General features: G+C 41.8%; 1 protein-coding gene across 1 annotated transcript; it reads left to right on the plus strand.

Moving 5' to 3' along the window:
- The first annotated feature begins 5,590 nt into the window (after nucleotides 1-5,590).
- LOC124803157 (prostaglandin reductase 1-like) lies at nucleotides 5,591-16,432 on the plus strand. Its single transcript, XM_047264337.1, has 3 exons — nucleotides 5,591-5,791; nucleotides 12,140-12,499; nucleotides 15,980-16,432. Exons 1-3 carry the CDS (start codon nucleotides 5,591-5,593, stop codon nucleotides 16,430-16,432), a joined length of 1,014 nt encoding a protein of 337 aa, XP_047120293.1.
- Nucleotides 16,433-17,039: the final 607 nt, after the last annotated feature.

Raw genomic sequence — 17,039 nt, forward strand, 5'->3', positions numbered from 1 at the left:
GCAATGCAGTGTCCGTTTTCTAGATCATTCTCTGCTACTGATAATGTCGCAGGGCATCGAAACATCTCTCTTGTTGTACCTAGCGCTCTTCAATTGTACGCACAGTCTGTCCGATATAAGAGTGTCCACACCCACATGGTACCTTATATGCTCCTGGCGTTCTGAGGGCTACATTGTCTTTCACAGGCATCGTGAGATGTTGAAGTTTTGTTGGAAACCTGAAGACCGAATATATTTTATGGATCTTCAGATGCCGACTAGTCTTTTCTGTTATTGAGCCACAGAACGGCAAAAACGCAAGCTTGCTAGACTTCTCCTCGACATCCCTCTGCTTCTGTGTTTTCGGAAAAGTGGCTTGCGAAATCTAGCGGTTGTTGTAGCCGTTTTCTTTTAATACTTTCTGTAACTGGTTCAGTTCCTTCGTCAAGGTTTCAGCGTCTAAGACGGCTTCCGTTCGATGAGCCAAGTTCCTCAGAATACAGTGTTTCGGCAATGGATAGTAATAGCTGTTAGCGGATAGATATATCCGTACGGGTGGGTTTCCGGGAAATACTGACGCTGAAACACTCATTCGCTTTGCGGCAGACGAGGATGTCAAGCAGCGGCTAGGCGCCGACTGCCTCTACCTCTGTCGTGAACTTATACATGAAATACGGTGTGGGTTTGGACAGTTTTATGTCAGACAGACCGTGAATACTATTGAACACCATTGTGTTGAACACAGAGATGTTCTCGTCTTCGGTAACCTGAGAAATCAGAAATCGTATTGCATTCGAAGAGACATCAACTATTAAATTGACTAATAGTTTCTAAGGTAGAGTAAAAAAAGAAACGTTCGAGATAATAATGGGTGACAACACCAATAAAGACGGGAGCCTGCAGCTAAGCGCAGCTTGGAACCCGGCCATCGAAAGGCTGTTAAACGTTTAACAGTATACATGAAAAAATAAAATTCACACAAGAATTGGAATCAGCTAATAGATCACTAAATTATCTTGATTTAACGTTGTCTATTAAAGATGCTAAAATAGATTTCAACCTATTCCGGAAGGCAACTTATTCAGACAACATCATCCCGGCTGATTCAACCCACCCCCTAGCGCATAAAATGGCGTTTTTCTATTCTAGTATCCATCGGGCGATTTCTAGCTCGTTGTCAGATGTCAACCTCAAAAAAGAATTACAAATTCTCGAGAGTATTGCACAGAATAATGGCTATGATCCAAAGATAGTGAGGTAATTGTATCATAAGAAAACGCGAAAAAGGACAACGACTTTAGTAAACACAAATACTCAAACCCAAGATCAGACCAAGAAATAGTTGTCGGTTCCTTATATAGGTAATGTCTCCTACAAGATAGGGCGCCTGTTGAAAAATTCAGGTTTTAAACTTTCCTTCTCGACGAGTAATAGTTTAAAGCGAAATTTGGTTCATACCCTTGAGAAAGACTGTGATAAGTCAGCGAAATCAGGCGTATATAAGATTATGTGTGATGATTGCCCATGTTATTACATAGGTCAAACAGGCAGAGCTATAGCAGTAAGGTTTAAAGAACATCTTCCAATAGGGGGCTTAGGAACACGGGGGTCAGCCTTTTCGGAACATCTGGTGCAAATGGCTCATACACCTAAACCTTTACGTGACATAGAGCTACTACATCATGATGTTAAGGGCTATAGACTCGACACGCTTGAGGAACTACAAATTTATGCACACCTAATTACAGATGCAGGCAATTTACTGAACGAACAACTCTATCCAAAAAAAATAGGGCATACTTCGAAGGCTTCCAGCCTATATCAGGTTTACAATAATTCATAATACGTGTGACCATTACAGTTTCTGTAATTATAGAACCTTTCCTACAGATGTTGATACGAGATTTGTTGGCCAGTTTATAAGGCTCTGTAGCAGAGTGTAAAACGTAGTCGTGCTGGATACTGTAATTAACTTACAATAGTAAAGTATAAAATTAATTCATAGCAAAAATGCTATCCGACGCGTGCGTAATAAGATTTTGAGTCCATACGTCTCGCGCATGCGCGCCGCCCTCTGTGAGGCAGACCGCGAAGCCCTCGCGGTCCGCAGTCTCTAGTCACACGACGAGGCCCGTACAACGGGCTTAAAGTGAATTTGCTACAGCTTGTTTAATAGAAGTGACAAAACCTTATGGTTATGCATCAAGTTTTATAAAGTTGACTTAGGACATGGCTTGTTTTAGGCAAACATTTAAATAATATTTTATGTAAATACTACACGTTGCATCCTGTAGAATGACCATATCTAATATAATTTACTAGCACATTATGATATTAACTTTTTGCAGGTTCTGAAGAAGACGTTATTTCTAACGTTGAAACCTAGGTAAACGATAAAGTTAACCTGCAACTGTAGGCTGTATATTCTTATATATGTATTTACGTACCTACTGCTCGTGGAAGTTGTATTGAAAACAGAAAATCTAGCAAGGAGGACGACTCAGATCGACACATACATTTCTCGTCGGCCAGTGGACTATGACAGATGACATATTGATTTTAGTCAGTCTGAGAGCAAGCTTGAAAAAAAGAAAAAAAAAAAAAAAAGACAGAGAATATTATTGCTCCACTTAGCACCTTAGCCTAGGTGGTAAATAATTCTGATACATCAGCTGTTGAAGTTCATAATTACATCCAACCTACGCACAGATTCCCTATAATGGAATGTAAATTGGCATTATAATATGGTAGACGTTTGAAGCACTTGGAGCCTTGAAACTTAGATGGCAGCTGCTCACCAATTTAATCAGCGTAAACTCATTCGGCACTGAAATAAAACTAGCAGAACAAAGATGGTGGAGCAGAACGTCAGAGACTGAACAATCAGTGCAACTTATATTGGGATCAACAATCAAATTATGAGAGTAGGAAGGCAGCAGTGAGGTATATAGAACGAAGTACGAGAACAGGGGTTAGTGATTGAACTAACAGAGCATGATGGCGGCCTTGGGTTACATACCGATGGCATATTTCAGTTTTTATGCCAGTAAAATGTAGGATTGTGAGTGGGAGAGAAAAATGTGTGGTGTATGTATGTGTGTGTAGTTGTGTGTGTGTGTGTGTGTGTGTGTGTGTGTGTGTGTGTGTGTAGTTGTGTGTGTGTGTGTGTGTGTGTGTGTGTGTGTGTGTGTGTGTGTGTGTATGTGTGTGTCTGCCTCTCCTTCTGGCTGGCTGTCTTTGTGCCTGTCTGCTGATGAAGCTGGGTGGATTCTGTGACTGCAGACAAAGCATTCCGCTGGTCTTCTCGCCAGATGTGTGACGTCACTGGGATGACACTAATAATGGTACGACTCTTAGCTTATAAAGTGTGCGCCAGAGGCCCCATTTTCTGTACTGCTGATGTGAACTGGATTTAAAGACACATAGTTTCACTGAAAACAACTGAGAAACATTAGGAAGGACGCTAACCTACTCTGACAAAATGTAGGCTCTGTAGCAAAATGAAAATTAACTTATTAATATTTGACAGCATGTACCTAGCTATTATACCTATATACATAAATACTTGTTCCATAGATCATGAATACAACATTTCATGTCACTTTAATGTAAATTTTCTTTATGTAAAATAATAATTAAGTATAAGGAGCTATTATTCAGAATTTTTTAAAATTTGATTTTAAATGCTGTTTGGCTATCTGTCAGACTTTTAATGCTATTTGGCAAATCAATAACGATTTTTGTGGCAGCATAATTCACCGCTTTTTGTGTCAAAGTCAGATTTATCCCTGTTAGGCGCTGCAGTCATGGACTTCGCGGCTGGTCCCGGCGGAGGGCCTGTGTGTTTGTGTTTGTCCGTAGATTTCACACACATTTGAACATTTTTTAAAGTGGGATGGATTATTAATAACAAATTTCATAAGTAAATATATGTATTGCAAAGGTCCTGTGAATATCTCGAGTTCCTTAAATAAATGTCTGCAAGGAGATCTTTGGTGGGCACCAGCTTTTATTCTGATTACACTCTTCCGTGCAATAAATACTTTTTCTCTTAGTGATGAATTACCTTAAAATATGACGCCATATGAAAGCACTGAATGAAAGTAGGTATAGAAGGTTAATTTACTGATATATTTATCACCAAAATTTGCAATAACCCTAATATCATAATTAGCTGAATCTAACTGTTTCAGCTGATCAGAAATGTGTTTCTTCCAATTAAACTTCTCCTGAATGTACACACCCAGAAATTTTGAAGATTCTGCCTTAGTAACACACTTCTGTTCATATTTATCAATGGTGTTATGCCATTTACTGTACAGAATTGTATATACTGTCTTTCTCAAAATTTATTGAGAGTTCATTTGCACAGAACCACTTAATAATTTTCTGAAAGAGGTTATTTAAAATTTCCTCAGCTGATTCTTGTTTTTTGGCTGTGATTACTATACTTGTATCATCAGCAAAAAGGACTAGCTTTGCATTTTCATGATCACAGAGTGGCAAGTCATTAATATATATTAAAAACAATAAGGGATCCAAGACTGAACCCTATGGGACACCATGAACTCTGTGATCATTAATTTCCTTCATACTGTTCATAGCTACTTATAGCATATACATACGTGTACAAATGATACATATTTATATCAAACCAAATAATTAAAGAAACGGGAATTTCAGTCAATTATTGATACACAAAGAATAAGTAAGTTTCTCTCAGCAAGAGTCGAATCGCTGTTCGACAAGGAGGCATACCTCAGCAATAGTTTCCCACAGATATATCCCAAATATTTCCATGACTGATCATCCACTATGTCAATCATATCAAGATGATCATATAAGTCGACTCATAGAGGTTCTTCCTCGGAATCATTGCTGGTGAGAAAACTGAAACCTTACCCATTTTCATCTCTGGTGCTTCCAATGCTTTGTGGCAGGTTTGTTAGTTTGAGCAATTGTCGCAACACAAGCAAATTTTTTAATTGCTCATTACAAGAACTAAAATTCTCCAACTTCAGCTTTTTGAACTGTTAAATCTTGTTCTGCGTTGGTTCTTGCACTTTTGGTGCTGACCTTACTCCTTGCGACGGAGATCCTAACAGGAAAGGAAGTTCGAGAGAGGTCAAAAATTAACACCAAAAGTAAGATAAATCAATTGAAAATATGGAGTGTAAATATGATGTTCTCCTTCTGCAAACATTGATTAGTCAGCAGCATAGCTTGAGTATGAATATCTGCTCTTAATAAGAACTTGTCTTTCAGTACATTTCACAACATACCGGAGGTAAATATTACTACTCTGCTACAATGAACCGGAGATCTACAGATATCCTGATAACAGCTAGGTAAGGGTCCAGAGTTGCACAACATACCTTACTGTTACGACGGCATACGACGCTTTACCTCTATACCACACGTAATCAGTACTACTTTGTCCGACGTACCGCAGGTCAATCACGCTAGCGTAAACCAAAGATACACCGATAACAGCGCGGTAAGGTTCCAGCGAAGTTAAATATAATGTTGACGTAAACCACAGAGATAAGGCCTCGGTGATCGTATTAAAAGCCCAGGTTACTCACACGTCTGCAGAACAGCAGCAGCAACCATGGTGAAGGCACGCAAAATCGTACTCGTTCGACACTTCGAAGGGCAGCCTCGAACCGAGGACTTCCGCATCGAGGAGGAGGACCTGCCGCCCGTCAAGGACGGACAGATCTTGGCCGAGGCTGTCTACTTTAGTGTCGACCCCTTCCAGAAGTCTCACACGGCTATGCACAACGTGGGCGACACCTTTTACGGCGCTCAGGTAAAGTACCTCTCATTTCCCGTCGTTTATAATCTGATCCAGACGGTTACCCTGAGCCTCGAGGTGGGCACTCACATGCAACGCCAGTGGCATCATTCCAGTGACGTCACCGACGTTTCGTGAGGAAAACGCAAACTTTCGCTCGTCGCCCTCCAGCGATGTCATTTTTTGACACGTCATTATGAGTTAAATGTTATTTTATCTTTCTGACGCCATTAGCCTTCCGAAACCACTGATAACAGTTGTTCACCTGCTACGTGTCCGCCTCCGGTAGCTGAGTGGTCAGCGCGACAGAATGTCAATTCTAAGGGCCCAGGTTCGATTCCCGGATTGGTCGGAGATTTTCGCCGCTCAGGGACTGGGTGTTGTGTTGTCCTAATCACCATCATTTCATCTTCATCGACGCGCAAGTTGCCGAAGTCGCGTCAAATCGAAAGACTTGCACCCGGCGAACGGTTTGCCCGACGGGAGGCCCTTGTCACACGACATTTATTTATTTACCTGCTACATGGCGATTGAATTTCGAAATAATTTCAATCTGTGTTTGGACTGAGTTAACAAGAAACGCGTGAGAGATTGATTTATTGAGAACTGTTTTGGACACAATTTGAAGCGGTCTGTTTTTCTTTCACAACTATGCACTGATGAACCAAAATATTATGGCCACCTGCTTAACAGTTTTTTTGGTCAGTTTTAAAACAAATTACATCACTGATTCTGTGTATCGGGGATGCCGCTGTTTCTTGTTGGATTTGTGAAGATATGTGGCATTAGATGTCTACGCACAGGTCATCTAATTCGCATAAATAACGGGCCTCTCATTTGCATTGGCGGCGCCTGATAGACACCCAGCTGAGTTCCATAACACTTACATCAGGCGAATTTGGTCGTCGAGACATCAACGTCAGTTCACTATAATGCTACGCAAGCAACAGGAGCACGGTTGTAGGCTATGCAGGTGGTCTGCAGCCGTCAGCTTGCCTCCGATTACTACCGCAGGCCCTATGTGAGAGCAGGAGAATGTCACCCATGCATAATAATGCTCCCACCAACCTGCGTCCGTGGAGCGCTGCACGTTTTGAGCTGCCGGTCACCTCGATGACGGCGTTTATGAAGACGACCATCGACCTAGTGTAGCAAAGATGTAATTTACCCGAAGAGCCGACGCGTGACGGCCGAATCCCGATAGTCCCATGCCCACTGCAATCGCAATTGACTATGTCGTAGGGTCAACATATGAACACGGGGGGGGGGGGGGGGGGGGTCTGCTGTGAAGCTCCTTGTTGTACAGTGTACGATGAACGGTATGCTTCGAAACACTTGCGGATTCACCAGCTGTGTGCTCTTTCAAAGAGATGTCACACGTCATCATGTATCCTACAGCGCAAACATGCCTCCGAACCCCGCGTTCTGTGAAGAGACGTGGACGTCGAACCATTTAGCTCCTAGAGGTAGTTTCACTATCCTCCTACCTCTTTCCGTAGCTTCTCACGAAGCTAGCACGTCAAATTCGACCAACTTCGCCGTTTTCGGGTATTAGTTCACAGGCTCTGCTTAATAATAAACTGCCCTTTGTCAAAGTAGTTTATCTCAATGGATTTCCTTATTTGCACCCCATATACTTTTGTTACCGCGTCACGTGTCCTCAATGCCACCAGGCAGCATGCAGCGTCGGGCTGAGAGTGGTCATAAAGTTTTGGCTTAACCGTGTATGTACAGCTGATTACACTCTCAGAAATTGTCGTATCACTCCCCGAGTTTTTATGATAATCAGCAAATTATCAAACAACAAGTGAGATAATTTGAGATTTAGATAAACATTTGATTTATTGTCACTTCGTTCACAGCTAATGCATAATAATGTGAGCTTTTCACATAGTATGGTACGTCCCAGCAATGGCGGCAGTAACTATCAGAATGTACGTTAACAAGAGCATTATACTCCCTACCAATATCTATAAATTTGTAGGCAGTTCTATGATGTGTTTTGCCGTTGTGAACACATAATGTGTGTCAGATTAATGTTTTCTGTTGAGTGTGTGAGTGTGTGTGTGTGTGTGTGTGTGTGTGTGTGTGTGTGTGTGCGTGTGTGTGTGTGTGTTTGTGTGTCTGTGTGTGTGTGTGTGTGTGTGTGTGTGGGTGTGTGTTTGATAATTTCAGTGTAGATAAACAATTGATTAGATAGTTAATAACTAAGACACTTGTCGTTATCCAACCACTTAGTTCAAAAATTGGATCAAATATATCATATACTACTGCTAACTGGTTCAAATTTTGGTGCCGACACGATAAAAAATAAGTGCTCTTACAGGTTAGAAAATTGAAGTCACGAGAGATATATCTGTAGGCTAGAGCCACAACAGCTCCGACTTGCCATCAGCTCTTATTATAGCGACATAAAATTTTAAATGCCAAATGTTTATATCACATTGTACTTAAAGATATAATTAATAAATGAAGCTTTGTTTTCCTAATTTTGCACGAAGCAAGATTGCTCAAAATTTCGTGCACGATAACGAATGAATTTTCTTCGTGATCAGTGTATTCAGTGCCCATATTTTGTTTTTGGATAACATCCAGTTTCGGGTCCGATATTTGTGTTCTCTATTCGGACGACCTAGTTCCTGTGACAGCTGTCATAACAGCATGATGGTAGCCATACCAGTCCTTCCGATTTCAGTTGAGACCATCTGACATGAATGAAGCAAGTAACGCTGCAGCTGACAGTGTCGATACAGTTTGTGATCCCATGTCACTTGCTGTGCCGTCATCGTCGAACTGGGAAAACTCAAATGCACGTAATGACAAGAAAAATACCAACAACAACAACACATACAAAACATCTTATTTATCTCTCTCTCTCTCCCTCTCTCTCTCTCTCTCTCTCTCTCTCTCTCTCTCTCTCTCTCTCTCTCTCTCTCTTAACTTCAAAATTAGACACTGCTGTATGCTGGGTTGATTTTTTAACATTCAGGGTGACAATTATTTAACTACATGAAAAAAAACATAAATTAGTTACAAACAACGGCGTGCACACACTTTATTATTATAAACGTCACTACAGACATTCGAATTTAGGTTATGACATGTTCGCTCTGCCTACCATCATTGGCGGTGATGTGGCGCAGACGAATAACGAAATTCTGCAAGATCCGCTGAAGCTTCGTAACATCGATGTTGTCGATGACCTCCGGAATGGCTTTTTTAAGCTCAGATATGGCTTTGGGGTTATTGCTGTACGTCTTGTCTTTAATATACAAAAACGAGTCGCATGTTTTCATACCCGTATAATATGGCGACCAATTGAGGACCATGCCAGTAGCCTGTGGGTACCCCAGAGCCAGAATGCGATCCCCAAAGTGCTCCTCCAGGACATCACTCTGCTGCTTCGATGGGGTCAGCTCCGTCTTGCACCTGGATAAGAGTGTAGTGCAGTGGGAATCTGAAAAGTGTGTACACTATTAGTCCAAAAACTTCCGAACCTGGTTTTGTTGTTGGTGTACGAGTGATATCAGCGCAGTAATTACGGCCGCAAATCCAACTAACAACTGTAAACAACAGATGTGCACTGGACCAGTCAGCTGTGTGCAAGCAATGTTAAGGGGAGATGGAAGGCAATTTTTATCCCTATTCTGCCGATGCTATTATACCCATTGATTAGGTACACTTTTCAAAAGAACTATAAGTGATAAAACAATGAAATTCTTACTGCATATAAATAACATACATGCCTCGATATACAAGTAAAATGAACATAATACCTCATGGTCTTGAAAAAAACATTTTTTTATTCTTTCAGTAGTAAAATTTAACTATTTTTGTTCATTAATTATTATAAAACAGTTTCTGATTGTTTCGTGGCTCTCACTTTACTTGTCATAACTTATTACCATCTGCAGTACAAATTGACCAAATTTCATGTTTCTAGTCCCATTAGTTTATCAAATAATGGTACCTGAAAGTAAAAAAAATGTAGTTTTGAGAAAAATCCATTTAATGTTTAATATTGCAATTCTAGTATAGTCATTGATGAGAATTACTTACCACTAATATTTTTTTCCAACATGATGAGCATCATCTGAATCATACTGATCTTCTTTTCTTCTCTTGGTCCCTCTTCTTTTCTGTCTGGCTTCTTTTGTGCATTCTAAATTAGCAATATCTGCTTTGCGGATTCTCTCTTTATCTACTTGCAACAAGGATCACGCAGTATTTCCACTATATTTTATGCCCAATACTTCCAATACATCCAGTTTTCTAATTAAACCATCACTGAAGCATAAAATAGCATTATAAACACCAAATTTGAGGGTTGTAAGCTGAACAAATACAGTTTTCGGTAACCGGTTCCAAATGACAGAATTCACACATTTATTTAAATTTTGGGTTTTCCCATGAAGACATTTCTTCAACAAGGTATCTTTACAAAGGTCTATAAATATGGGTTTGATTTAATTTAATTTAATTTAATGCTGTGCATTATCTTTGCATGGCGCAAAAAGGAAGGCATGGCATCTGAATGCCAGATTGCACAGAGAATCGGGAAAACCATCATATCTCACGAAAAAATTGTCCTATTTGTATAAAACAAAAACTGTTTCGTGCAGGAAAGACCAGGCATTTCAAATATGCTAAAATCTGAAAATCTAATTTTTGAAGCCTACTTGCTTTCCCTTTCCCCTTTTAGTAGTGGTCGCGCAAACGTCCTGTTTCCAATGTTATTGTGCTAGAAATTGCAGTGGTGCAACAGCTCCAAATGAAGTGTTTCCTGACGTTCTCATCAATGTTTTGAAGAAGATAAGAGTATATACAGAGTCTAAGCCACACCTAGATTCTTTGAGAAGAACAACAATGCGTGGCACCAACTGTGACATGACTGAAATGCAAAACCCGGACAGTCATTTTCTGGAAAAATTCATCACAGGTGATCTATCACAAAACGACAAAGTGCATATACTCACATCAAGGTTCAATGCTTTGATGATGTAACCGACATTCAAGCCAATGCGTCGAGCGAGGTGAGCAACATCCCAAAGAAGTACTTTTCTCACCATTTCACATGGTTCTATGACCGTTCTTTGGGAGGCTATAATGTCAACTGAGGCACAAAAACAACCATCTTAACTTTTTTCTATTTTTTTCTGAATCCAGTCTTGAAACTTTTTGGACTGATGGGATACTAAGACGTAGTATTTTGTCATCAGCTGTAGCAGTGAGACAGGAAGAATTGTTGGGATGCATTAGTATAGCATCCGGACATGTGGAGGTAGTGAGTATGTAAATAGGCTGTTTAGGTTTTTATGTTGGTAACGCCACGTAGCGCTTTGTATGAAAATCACTGAATGTGCTGTGTGCAGTCTGTGGCTGGTTTGCATTGTTGGAATATTTGCCATTGTAGTATTGGGCAGTTGTATGTGAGCAGCGCGTAGCATTGCGCAGTTGCAGATGAGCTGCCAGCAGTTGGGGGAGAGATGGCGGAATTTTGAGAGCGGATGATCTGCTCCATCAGAGACTGGATCTCATGAACTGATAAATATATATATATCTATATATATATATATATATATATATATATATATTGATTTTTGAACACTCTTAAGGTAAATACATTGTACATTGTTTGTCCTCTATCAAAATCTTTCATTTGCTAACTATGGCTATCAGTAGTCAGTGCCTTCAGTAGTTAGTATCTTTTATTTAGCTGGCAGTATTGGCGCTCGCTGTATTGCAGTAGTTCGAGTAACGAAGATTTTTGTGAGGTAAGTGATTCATGAAAGGTATAGGTTACTGTTAGTCAGGTCCATTCTTTTGTAGGGATTACTGAAAGTCAGATTGCGTTGTGCTAAAAATATTATGTGTCAGTTTAGTGTTGATCAGAATAAGTAGAGAGAGAAATGTCTGAGTACGTTCAGTTCTGCTCATCTGTTGGAAAATCAAATAACATAAGAGGTTTACCAGCACAGTAATTCATAAATTTTTCTAAGGGGATGTTTCAAGTATTTGGGGGTGATTCAACTGTATATTACTGCTACTGTGTGGTAGTGTTGTAAGTGGGAGGGGATTTCACAATGAGGCAGTCTCTGTAGATGAGATTTCTCTTATTTGTGATGAACTATCTAGAATTGTAGGCCTTACTGTGGCATATTTTGACACAGGTTCATTTATCGAGAACAAGAGTGTTTGTAAATGCTAACAGTATTACACTGCCAGATGTTGCAGCAACGGTGCTGAGTATCATGGAGAGATTTACTGACGTATTTCCAGGAAGATCGAAGCACCTTGTTACTTGTACAACTGTCTTGTGTTAGCGCAGCAGTGTGATGGTGTAATGCAGAGGCCTACCCACAGGTGGCGCGGATCGTGGAGAGCCGTGCTCCTGGCTTTCCAGTGGGGCGGCACGTCGTGGCGTACTGGGGGTGGCGTGACCGCACGGTGGCCGATGTGGGCTCCGGCAGGCCAGAGCCCCCCCTGTACGTATCGCCGCCCAGGTTGGTGCCACACCTGGGGGACCTGCCTCTGTCGCTGTCCCTGGGAGTCCTAGGTATGCCAGGCAACAGCGCCTACTTCCCGCTGCTGGACATCTGCAAACCCAAGCCAGGAGAGGTGGTCGCAGTCACTGGCGCTGCCGGGGCTGTCGGCAGCGTAGTGGGCCAGATAGCGCGCATCAAGGGCTGTACTGTCATCGGATTCGCCGGATCTGACGCCAAGGTATGTGTTACTTAGCTCTTCAATTGTGTATAGATACAGGTGTTGAGTAGCCAGGATAATATTCCCCATCCTGAAACAGAGGTACCGTTCGTAACTGTCTGGATAGCGGAGAGCTTTAAAGTTGCGCTTGGGAGACACAGGGAGACGATCTGGCCCAAAATGGAATGTTCCTAATGGATTTACGACGAGGTCCAGTGAGCCAACCAGTCTGGACGTGTTTTTCGAGAGATTACGCCAATTCTGGGACACACTCTTTCAAATTCTAAAGGTGGCAGGGGTAAAATAAAGGGAGCGAATAGCTATTTAAAATTTGTGCTGAAACCAGATGGCAGTTATAAGAGTCGAAGGGCATAAAAGGGAAGCAGCGGTTGGGAAGGGAGTGAGACACGGTTGTAGCGTCTCCCCGATGTTATTCAATTTGTATGTTGAGCAAGCAGTAAAGGAAACCAAAGAAAAATTCGGAGTACGTATTAAAATCCATGGAGAAGAAATAAAAACTTTGAGGTTCGCCGATGACATTGTAATTCTGTCAGAGACAGCAAAGGACTTGGAAGAGCAGTTGAACGTAATGGACAGTGTCTTGAAAGGAGGATATAAGATGAACACCAACAAAAGCAAAACGAGGATAATGGAATGTAGTCGAATTAAGTCAGGTGATGCTGAGGGAATTAGATTAGGAAATGACACACTTAAAGTAGTAAAGGAGTTTTGCTATTTGGGGAGCAAAATAACTGATGATGGTCGAAGTAGAGAGGATATAAAATGTAGACTCGCAATGGCAAGGAAAGCGTTTCTAAAGAAAAGAAATTTGTTAACATCGAGTATAGATTTAAATGTCAAGAAGTCGTTTCTGAAAGCATTTGTATGGAGTGTAGCCATGTACGGATGTGAAACATGAACAATAATAGTTTGGACAAGAAGAGAATAGAAGCTTTCGAAATGTGGTGCTACAGAAGAATGCTGAAGATTAGAGGGGTAGATCATACAGCTGATGTGGAGGTATTGAATAGAACTGGGAAGAAGAGGAGTTTGTGGCACAACTTGACTAGAAGAAGGGATCGGTTGGTAGGACATGTTCTGAGGCACCAAGGGATCACAAACTTAGTGTCGCTGGGACCACAATTAACGCTTACAGATACTGTGAGAGTCTGAAAAAACTCAAACGGGCAATTCTGAACCAGAGAAGAGGAATGTTAAGCAGGGGTATCCACATTCTCCATAACAACGCTCGCCCCCACATCGCTCGGCAAACGCTTGCTCTCCTGCAACAGTTTCAGCGGAACATAGTCACCCAACCACCCTATAGTCCTGACTTGGCGCCCAGTAACTATCACCTGTTCACTAGATTAAAAGAACATTTGGCCGGAAACCGATTCAGCTCCGACGCCGAGGTGAAAGAAGAGGTTCATAACTATCTGAACAGCATGGCGGCGACCTGGTATGACATGAGCATACAAAAACTGCAACAGCGTCTACAAAAATGCATCGACAGAAATGGTGATTATGTCGAGAAATAGCTAAATGTTTAAACTGTAAACTGATGTACACCATTGTAGAAATAAACAGGCCTATGTACTTATAAAAAAAATAGGATACCTTAATTTTGGGATTACTCTTCTATATCCATCTGCATACAGGTTGTTACAAAAAGGTATGGCCAAACTTTCAGGAAACATTCCTCACACACAAATAAACAAAAGATGTGATGTGGACATGTGTCCGGAAACGCTTAATTTCCATGTTAGAGCTCATTTTAGTTTCGTCAGTATGTACTGTACTTCCTCGATTCACCGCCAGTTTGCCCAATTGAAGGAAGGTAATGTTGACTTCGGTGCTTGTGTTGACATGCGACTCATTGCTCTACACTACTAGCATCAAACACATCAGTCCGTAGCATTAACAGCTTAGTGTTCATCACGAACGTGGTTTTGCAGTCAGTGCAATGTTTACAAATGCGGAGTTGGCAGATGCCCATTTGATGTATGGATTAGCACGGGGCAATAGCCGTGGCGCCGTACGTTTGTATCGAGACAGATTTCCAGAACGAAGGTGTCTCGACAGGAAGACGTTCGAAGCAATTGGTCGGCGTCTTAGGGTGCAGGGAACATTCCAGTCTATGACTCGCGACTGGGGAAGACCTAGAACGACGAGGACACATGCAATGGACGAGGCAATTCTTCGTGCAGTTGACGATAACCCTAATGTCAGCGTCAGAGAAGTTGCTGCTGTACAAGGTAACGTTGACCACGTCACTGTATGGAGAGTGCTACGGGAGAACCAGTTGTTTCCATACCATGTACAGCGTGTGAAGGCACTATCAGCAGCTGATTGGCCTCCACGGGTACACTTCTGCGAATGGTTCATCCAACAATGTGTCATTCCTCATTTCAGTGCAAATGTTCTCTTTACGGATGAGGCTTCTTTCCAACGTGATCAAATTGTAAATTTTCACAATCAGTATGTGTGGGCTGACGAGAATCCGCACGCAATTGTGCAATCACGTCATCAACACAGATTTTCTGTGAACGTTTGGGCAGGTATTGTTGGTGATGTCTTTATTGGGCCCCATGTTCTTCCACCTACGCTCAGTGGAGCACGTTATCATGATTTCATACGGGATACACTACCTGTGCTGCTAGAACATGTGCCTTTACAAGTACGACACAACATGTGGTTCATGCACGATGGAGCTCCTGCACATTTCAGTCGAAGTGTTCGTACGCTTCTCAACAGCAGATTCGGTGACCGATGGATTGGTAGAGGCGGACCAATTCCATGGCCTCCACGCTCTCCTGACCTCAACGTTCTTGACTCTCATTTATGGGGGCATTTGAAAGCTCTTTTCTACGCAACCCCAGTACCAAATGTAGAGACACTTCGTGCTCGTATTGTGGACGGCTGTGATACAATGCGCCATTCTCCAGGGCTGTATCAGCGCATCAGGGATTCCGTGCGACGAAGGGTGGATGTATGTATCCTCGCTAACGGAGGACATTTTGAACATTTCCTGTAACAAGGTGTTTGAAGTCACGCTGGTGCGTTCTGTTGCTGTGTGTTTCCATTCCATGATTAATGTGATTTGTAGAGAACTAATAAAATGAGCTCTACCATGGAAAGCAAGCATTTCCGGACACATGTCCACATAACATATTTTCTTTCTTTGTGTGTGAGGAGTGTTTCATGAAAGTTTGGCCGTACCTTTTTGTAACACCCTGTATACCCATATCGGTATCTCACGGTTTTTGTCACCTCAGTGAATTATGGTGACGTTGTGGAGCAGTGGAATTTTCCGCTGCGTGAGTGGGACAGAGAATAAGCTACCGCGTCATGGAACTCTTCCTGGTGTTCTAGTTTGTTTTCTCAAAATAGACAGAATTAATTCTTCTTGTTTTATAGTATAGGACTGTGCTTTGTAGATAACTAGGCAAATAAGTCGATCCAGCATCTTGTACACCCATGACGAATGTCTCTTATTTTCAGGTGAAATGGCTGAAGGAGGACCTGGGCTTCCATCACGCTTTTAACTACAAGAAGACAGACGTGTCCACCGCCCTGAAGCAGGCTGCCCCAGATGGTGTCGACCTGTACTTCGACAACGTGGGAGGCGACATAAGCACTGCAGTCATGAGCAACATGCGGTACCGCGGCCGCATCGTCGTGATTGGCGCCATCTCTCAGTACAACGACCTCGAGCAACAGAAGTTGGTCAACCTGCCCTTCACATTTCTTGCGCAGCAGCTCCGACTGGAGGGTTGCGCGGTTGCACGGTATCACGACCGCTGGGAAGAGGGCATCAGCCAGCTGACGAAATGGGTCAGAGAGGGTAAAATCAAGTACAGGGAGACTGTGACCAAAGGCTTTGAAAACACTCCCAGAGCCTTCATCGGTATGCTGCGAGGTGAGAACTTCGGGAAAGCTGTTGTCAAACTGTGAACAATGCGGACGTAGCAGACGTGCGTGTCCACAAACAGAGACAGAGACAATTTCTTTCAACATTTCATGCAGGAAATATGAAATCTGCAGTGCACAATTGGGCTCATATATTTCGCTAGAAACTGTCTTCAAAATTTTACTTTCGGAACATCGTCGTTTGTAATTTCATTAAAATAATTATAATGTTGAACATTTTCTACGCTTTTTTGTTTGAATTGAATTGATAAGCCTACACAGAGACGCTTTAAGAGTTTTACTCTATATACATAAATAACATGGCGGACAGGGTGGACAGCAACCTGCGGTAATTTTCTGATGATGCTGTGGTGTACGGTAAGGCGTTGAAGTTGAGTGACTTTAGGAGGATATAAGATGACTTAGACACCACTGAAAATGTTTCGAAAGGACTGTTATGTGTTTTGAAAAAGTTCATAAACTGTAATAAAATACAAAGGAACGATTTAATGCGACAGGACATCACCTAGACACTATCAGTAATTGTTTTCAGCCGTAGTATTCATAGCTACTTATGACATACATAATATATAAGACATATACTTACATCAAATGTATCACTGAACTGTGAGTTAAAGCCAGTTACGCAAAC

This window comes from Schistocerca piceifrons, chromosome 6 (genome assembly GCF_021461385.2).
Source record: "Schistocerca piceifrons isolate TAMUIC-IGC-003096 chromosome 6, iqSchPice1.1, whole genome shotgun sequence".
Lineage (NCBI taxonomy): Eukaryota > Metazoa > Arthropoda > Insecta > Orthoptera > Acrididae > Schistocerca > Schistocerca piceifrons.